Raw genomic sequence first — 8,320 nt, forward strand, 5'->3', positions numbered from 1 at the left:
TGTAACAGAGAAAAGTCAAGAGACCAAAATAAATCAAATTTTAATTAAGGGACCAAAACGATACTACCTAAATAGTTAAGGACCAAAAATATAATTTAGCTTATTATTAAAGACACAATTAAATTTAACATAAAGTTTCTACTAAGAATTTCTTTAACCAATGTGGTAAATACATTCATTAACAAAACTTTAATTTTTTGGGTACAACTCATTAACAAACCTTATAAATTAAAGTATACTTTTATGTATTGATTCAACTACAAATACAATTTTGTTCATTCTCTTTCACACTATAGTAGTAAACACAAAACCAAAACCTCACACACTCTTCTCTCTTTCTATACCTCTTTCACCATCACTGTACACTTCATACTGAAAAATCATTCACGCAAATGAACCTTCACCTTCACCTTCAGATCTCGTGCTAATTCAATTCAAACAAAGAAAATCCGAACAGTTTTTAAGAGTGGTTAATGGAATCAAGGATATGAAGTTTTACATATCAGCAAAGGGAATAAAACGAGTAACAATATCAAACGGTAAGGGATCGGGAAAGGATACAACGACGACGGTGGGTGGAGGGAGTCCGACTGTTAGTGGTTCTTCCGGTCGCCGGATTTCTCTCCGGACGGTGCTTCCGGTGGTGTTAGTGCTTGGGATCTTGTTGCCGTTTGTTTTTGTTAGAGTTGCGATCTTGGTTCTTGAATCTGCTACTTTTTGCTCTTCATTGGGTAATTTCTTACTCCATTAGTTTTTTACCGTGCGGTAACTGAGTAACTTTTAACGGTTTGGTAGAGGATTTTTTTTTTTTTTTTTTTCTTTCCTTTTTGCATTTTTCGTAATTTGGTAAATTTTAATTTTACTCTGTTTCACTGCATTTACTATTTTTGTACTCAAGGAAATGAGGAAATTTTTACAGCTAATGTGGGATTCTAGTTTAATGTTTTTCTAATATTTAGTTATAAAATATTTTTTTTTTGACAAAATTATTAAAATATTATTATGGAGTTAAAATAGGAGATTATAGTCGTAACTCAGTGGGCAGCGATATTGCGTTATATATGTAAACCACATGTGATTATAGGGGTCGGAGTTCAAACATCAACACTTTACTATTTTTTTTTTTTTTTAAGGATTAGACACTTTATTTATTTACCTTAAAAAAATGAATTTTTAACCGCTAAACTATTTGATAAAAAAATAATTTCATTTCTTTTTAAGGAAATAATATCTAAACTGTTTTGTTTTTTACTCAATAATTTCTAGTGTTTTTTGACGAGTTATACTTTTTAAAATTATTTTTTAGTGGTCCCAAAATACTAAATAAAAATATTTGTCAAAAAATTTGAGGAAAAAGATTTTATGGAATTTTATGAAATAGGTAATTTCCTCCTTTATCATCATAAAGTTGATGTTAGTTTGTACATTGGTGAAAATGACTGTTGCAGAATGTGCTGGGTGGAGGTTTTTCAGTGGAGCTGACACGTCACTGGTAAGTGTCTTTTTTATGGAAATTAATCTTTTTGTTTTTATTTTATTTGACAATAAATAATCTTTATTTTTGGTCACACGTACTTTTTTGTCCATGCTTTGTCAAAATATTGGGCAATTCACGTTACTGGATTAACATGACTTAAAGTAATGATTAGAGGAAAATATTTATTAAAAATGCAGATTCTTAATTGATATTTAACTATTTTTTTGTGGTTGTTAATGAAAAAGCTAGGTTCCTTTTTCACACAAAGTGGCTTAAATAGGATTTAGTTTGACAAATGTGACCCGTGCTTTGTTAACAAATTGCAACTAGTGATTACCGACAATGTTCTAGGTCACTTATTGGAGATTGACAAGAAAGAATACTGTATAATAAGAATTATTTTAATTTTGATGTTTGTTATTATAATGTCTGATTCTTGTGGGCTGTTTTATTTAATATAATAATACAATGTCAAATTGGCAACTATTATAAGTTTGTGAAGGTTTTGAGTTTGGTTTGAGAAATGTTTCTTTTACACACTATTGAATGTTAATGCAGTATATTTATAGGATTGGAGTAAGTTTGGTTGTCTACTAGATCAAACGAGGGTGTTATCGTGAGCTTAACTCAGTTAGTAAGGATAATGCATAATATATGCAATGTCGGAGTTCAAACCTCGACCACTACAAAAAAAAAAAAAAACGAGGTTATAAAGTTCTATCATATATTTTTTGGTGGTGGCCAGGATTTGAACCCCAAACCTTACATATTTTATGCATTGTCCATACCAACTGAACTACGCTCACAAGGACAAGTTCTATCGTATATAATATATCTATCAAATTGATTAATCTCTAGATATTCTTTAATATTTTTTTTTTAGACATTCTTGGTCTTTTTAGTGATTTGATTATCCTACATCTAATTTACTCTTTTAACTATAGAATCTAAATATATTATCTCTACATGCCAAAACCATATAATCCTACTTTCCACCATATTTTTTACAATAAGTGCTACTCCTCCTCTCTTTTACATTGACGGTGTATGAATTTAATCTATGGTTAATCTTTACTTACAAGAGAAGTTGAACGTAATCGAGTTTAACTATATATTAAACATTCCCTAAAAAAATTCTATATATTAAACAAGGAATAATATCTGCATTAATCAATTATTTTTTGAAGAAAATTATTTTGAAATAAACGTATCAGTATATCCTATGATATCTTTAATTCAGTTTTTTTTTTGTTGGTATAACATAATTATATGTTTGTATCATATACTGTAGTAGTTTGTATTCCAGCTTTTCTTTTGAAAATTCCAGTCCCATGTTGTTAGAGTCGTTTGTCAGACGGTATTGAATCAGTTATCAATGCATCAAAGTTAATAAGAGTAAAAGACAAAAGCAAAAGTTACAAAATGTGTATACAGAGAAACCTGACCCATTATAATAAACATACCACATGTCTACATTTTTGGTACATCTCTTATATTTTTCTTGAAGGGATTATTAGGTACATCTTATGTATTTTGTTCACGTGACATTCTTTGTTAGATTAATTAATCTTGGGTGCTTATCTATTTCAGTTAAAGCATTGTCAAAAAATCTATTTCAGTAAAAGAGACATAAAAATGCTGACTGGTTTACACATACACACTCATCAAAATTCAAGCTAGATGATGAAATAAGTAGTAGTTTAAAAATACAAGCAAACATTACTAACCAGATAATACTTTCCAAAAAAGCATGGCATTGTTTGGGATATAGTTTTGATAATGAAAGTGTTCTTTTACACACATTGTGGAAGGATTGGTAGTATATACAATATAACTTATAAGTACTAAGTTGATCTAATTGAGTAATTGACAAATAATACATTTCTTTATACTCCTGTGAAATTGGTAGTGCATTGTCGTTACTTGCACAAGTTGCATTTGTGCAATCTGTGGGACATGGCTATGAATGCTACATATACTGCTATTTGTTTTTATCTTCTGCTTCTCCTTTTTCTGTAAGTGCTAGCTATTATTACTTTTTTCTTCACTGCTTCAAAAGGACTAAATGATCTTTCTTTGTTGAACTTTGGGACCATTTGCATCTATTCTATGACATCATCTAACTAATACCATTTATGTAATTGATTTGTTTAAATCAATTTGACCAAACATCTGCATTTTTACTAACAAATTAATCAACTACGACAATTTTGGCGATTTTGGAATGACTACGAGTGTGACAGAATCATGACATGCCAATGTGGTTTTGACAAAAGCTATACTGTGTAGTTTCAACAAAATTACGTTGTTACTGTGATTTTGTCAAATAAAGAACCAATTCAATCAAGTTTTTCCCACATAAACATGTACAAAATCAGTACACACATTATTGAGGTTATGAGCATCTGAATCATTTAACTTTGTTTAGATCCTTCTGCACCTACTTGTATATTTTAATACAAAAAAAGTAAATTTATGTTAATTTTTTTTTTATTTTTACTGTGAATGCATGTAGAAACTCAGAGATGAGCTAACCAGAGCGCTAATGGAAGCAAATGACGGTAATATTAATGATAATGAAGGAGCAGTGTCATTCAATGAACTTGTGAAAGAGATGGTCTTAAAACAAGACCTCAAAGCTTTTGCTTTCAAGACCAAAGCCATGGTATATAAATTTTTTACTTTTGGTAGTTACTCTATATAAAGATTATGATGTTTCATTTTCAATTTCATTCTTTATTGGTTCCTTTTGGGTCAGTGTGCATATTTCAGGAGTGAAAAATCAAGATAAGTCAAATCAATTAAACTAATAAAAATACCATAATAATGCACTAGGCATTCACAAAATGAAACATAATACTGTGCCTTGCAACTGAATTCTTTGGGATACATTATTCTGATTTGATTTCTGTAGAAAACATATAATTGATCAGGAATTTGGAATAAAAAGTTAGCATAAAATGAAATTTACCAAAACAAAATGTAGCTTAAAGAATTGATTATTCTTATCCTGTTTTGATCTTTTAATATTTCATGGTGGTTGCTCAAATGCAAGATAAAGGTAAGCTAAAATGCAAGAAATCCCCTTAAGTATCGGTTATTTTCAGAAATGCCTTGTGGTTCAAAACACTACAGCTCATTTTCAACTTATCAAACCACACAAATGAGGTTAATTGTTGTATGCTATATTGAACAATGTGGAATTATAAGGAGTTTAGTTATCGAGTTTTAAACCACAAAGGGTGTATGTATTTCTGATTATGATCGTTATGAGGAACATTGGTAAAGGTTCAATCATAATCAAAGTCTAAAAATGAATATCTTTGTTGACTTGTTTGCCATTTATGCATAGACTATGTAGCACCGACACTTCATATGGAAGACATGTCTTGTACCGATATGTGTTGGTGTCGTACATGTCGGTGTTAGACACCTATGTACGACACCGACACATGTAGTTATATTCAATCATTCCATTTTTCTTAAATTAACACAGGTGTCGATGTGTTCAGTATAAGTTATGTGTCTGTTGTCTGTGTCATTGCTTCATAGTGCATAGGCTCTTGTCATCTACAGATATTCAATTCAGCAAACAGATTTTGTGAATCTTCAATCCTCTAACAAATCATGAAATTTCTTCTGTACATATTCATCAGCTATCACAGATGGAACACAAGGTGCAAACAGCAAAACAGCAGGAGTCAGTTTATTGGCATCTAGCATCCCACGGTGTTCCCCATAGTTTACACTGTCTTTGTCTTAAGTTGGCTGAAGAATATGCTGTAAATGCCATGGCTCGATCTCGCCTGCCTCCTCCTGAATTTGCTTCTCGCCTTTCGGACCCTACTCTTCATCACCTAGTTCTCCTAACTGATAATGTCCTTGCTGCCTCTGTCGTTGTAGCCTCCACGCTTGAAAATTCATTCAATCCTGAAAAATTAGTTTTTCATATCGTTACCGACAAAAAAACTTATGCTTCAATGCATGCTTGGTTTGCCACCAATTCTGTTGAATCAGCTGTTGTTGAAGTTAAGGGATTGCACCAATATGATTGGTCTGAAGAAATGAATGCTGGTGTTAAAGAGATGCTGGAAACTAATCACTTAATTTGGAAGCACTACTATGATAAAGAAAAGAACATCGACTATAGTAATTTGAACGCTTTACGGCCTAGCAGCCTTTCTTTGATGAACCAACTCCGCATTTATATGCCTGAGGTAATTAGTTATTTTTGGCAGCCTTTGATTGAATAATAAGTAATACCTAATAACAAATCTGAATGCTTGTTAATGAACTTCTCATGCTGATATGATTTTTGTGGACCATGGCAGCTTTTTCCAGATCTCAAAAAGATAGTATTCTTAGATGATGATGTTGTAGTACAACATGACATATCTTCTTTGTGGGACGTAGATCTTAATGGCAAAGTCAGTGGTTCAGTATTCAAGTCATGGTGTGAAGACAACTGCTGCCCTGGAAGTAAATACATGAACTACTTGAACTTTTCACATCCTCTCATATCATCAAATTTTGACGGTGAACGATGTGGGTGGCTCTACGGCATGAATGTATTAGATCTTGATGCTTGGCGAAGAACAAACATAACGGAGACCTACCGGAAATGGTTGAAACTTGTAAGTGTATGACGTAATGTGCTTGTTTAAGTTAATCACTATTTTCTGCTACATAATGTGTCATGGTTTCCCATATGCATAAAGATTAAACCAGCAAAGGTTTAAATTCTTATTTTCCCTTCTGAGTGTTTTTTTATACAATGTTTATTATTTTATACTATGTTAAGAAATATTAATAGGGCTAAGGCACTCCATTACATTCTGCATACCTGTATAAAACACTATTTAGAAGTGCTTTTTGTTAACACTTTTGTTCAAACAGACACTCTCTTACTCCCTACATCCCTAATCTTCGTATTTTTAGGCTTTTTATCTTTTTCCCAAATCTTTGGTTGTTTTGGTAAACCAAGATATAATTAAGGGTAAATGGCTCTATACCTCAAAGGATCAAAGATCAGAAATGAAGGGAGTATTAGATGATAATATATATATATATATATATATATATATATATATATATATATATAGGTTCCATAATTTTGGGAATGAGTACCACATGAAGTTGTCAAATTTACATGAATTCCACATAAATTCATATTGCATTATTTATTTGATAATGGTGCGGTTTTATTCCTTAATTATCGTTATTGTACAATAACTATATGTATTTATCTGGTTTCACAGAACCTCAAGTCTGGGACAGCACTGTGGAATCCAGGAGTGCTTCCACCTTCCTTGATTGCATTTGATGGTCAAGTACATCCTATAGATCCAACAATGCTTGTGACTGATTTAGGTTATCGCTATAATTCCGAAGAAATTAGCAAAGAGAGTCTAGAAGCTGCTTCTGTTATCCATTTCAGTGGCCCTGCAAAACCATGGCTTGAAATTGGTTTCGCAGAGTATCGAAGTTTATGGGGTAGATATGTAAACTTCTCTAATAAGTTTATACGGAGATGTAGAATTATAGGGTAAAGGAACAAAGTTCATCCACCTCAAATATTTATTAAGATTGCATCATTGATACCGTGTTGGATTAGAGGGAAGAAGCTTCTGCCTTCAGTCTCTGATTCATACGTTCTGTATGATATCGATTACATTACACCATGTTTATAATCATATAGATAGTAAATAGATGAAGCTACCAAGCTGTATCCTACTAGAACCAGTATCTGCAGTTAAGAAAGGTACACGCATCATTGATTTAGCTGTATTACAATACTGTAAATTTGATTTTGAAATGGAGAAATTGTTTCGATATTTCAACGAGACGGTTATAAGACACTAGGTAACAGCTTACAGACAGCATTAGATTTCACCCTCTTAGTCTTGTAAGTACCTTTGTTGGAGCCATCAAATTTAGTTTGTGTATCATTGTTGCTTTACTTAGACTTGTTATTTTGCTATTTTGTGTTTGTGCTAAGAACACATGAAATAGTGAAAAAGTAACATGTATACATATGTAACTGATGTAAAATCAAAAGTGATGTTCAATTATATTTATTTTGGAAAGTGATCTCATGTTTGTTTCCCCTCAATTTGGATAATTGGATCTCTATATAATAAGATAGATCTCAGTTTCATTTTCTACACTAATGTTGTGCCATTTGATGTGATTTATGGCATATATCCTCATTACAATGAATGAAATGGCTATGGAATAATAATGCAGAAGAAAAAATGTTAAGTATCGCATTGTTTAAATACCCATACAACAATATATATTTTTTTTGTCGATACTCACATTTTAAATATGGAGAAGTGGGGTGTCTTAGGTTTGAACCCCGGTCAATGCATATAATATGCAATAGCCCTGACAACTGAATCAAGTTCACGTGAATCATACAACACTATGTTTATTTGTCAAGATATGAGGTTTTATGGAATGATACTCGATTTGTTTGACAAACATTGATAATGATGATGATGTTGTTTGTTGACACTTGTTTGATGTAAAATAAATATCCATGATTTAAGAATGAATCTGAATAAATGAAAATTATGTTAGATCTGAAGTTGTTATGCTATGGTAGACAATAGGTTGGTTCTACTTTAGGGTGCCATTTAATTTGGGAAAGGAGAGTTCTTTCCTACTATGGGAAAGTTGATCATGTCCATTAGATTAAATGAGGAACATATTCCTATCATACTCTCTCAACCACTAGATTATTTTTTTATATTATCTTTCACATGGGTGTGTGGGGACATGAAAGAGAGAATGTGAAAGATAATATAAAAAAATAATCCAGTGGTTGAGAGAGTATGATAA

General features: G+C 31.7%; 1 protein-coding gene across 1 annotated transcript; it reads left to right on the plus strand.

Moving 5' to 3' along the window:
* Nucleotides 1–249: 249 nt before the first annotated feature.
* Nucleotides 250–7,572, plus strand: LOC25490657 (probable galacturonosyltransferase 15). Its single transcript, XM_013604277.3, has 6 exons — nucleotides 250–731; nucleotides 1,449–1,492; nucleotides 3,993–4,142; nucleotides 5,134–5,694; nucleotides 5,809–6,111; nucleotides 6,736–7,572. Exons 1-6 carry the CDS (start codon nucleotides 488–490, stop codon nucleotides 7,024–7,026), a joined length of 1,593 nt encoding a protein of 530 aa, XP_013459731.1. The 5' UTR covers nucleotides 250–487; the 3' UTR covers nucleotides 7,027–7,572.
* Nucleotides 7,573–8,320: the final 748 nt, after the last annotated feature.

The sequence above is a fragment of the Medicago truncatula genome, chromosome 3 (genome assembly GCF_003473485.1).
Source record: "Medicago truncatula cultivar Jemalong A17 chromosome 3, MtrunA17r5.0-ANR, whole genome shotgun sequence".
NCBI classification, from domain to species: domain Eukaryota; kingdom Viridiplantae; phylum Streptophyta; class Magnoliopsida; order Fabales; family Fabaceae; genus Medicago; species Medicago truncatula.

What these genes read in the sequence shown, in the direction of transcription:
- LOC25490657 (XM_013604277.3), top strand. Translation starts at nt 488, where the DNA reads ATGAAGTTTTACATATCAGCAAAGGGAATAAAACGAGTAACAATATCA. An exon ending in TACTTTTTGCTCTTCATTGG is followed by an intron (nt 732 to 1,448) that starts GTAATTTCTTAC and finishes TGACTGTTGCAG; the next exon opens with AATGTGCTGGGTGGAGGTTT. An exon ending in CTTTCAAGACCAAAGCCATG is followed by an intron (nt 4,143 to 5,133) that starts GTATATAAATTT and finishes CATATTCATCAG; the next exon opens with CTATCACAGATGGAACACAA.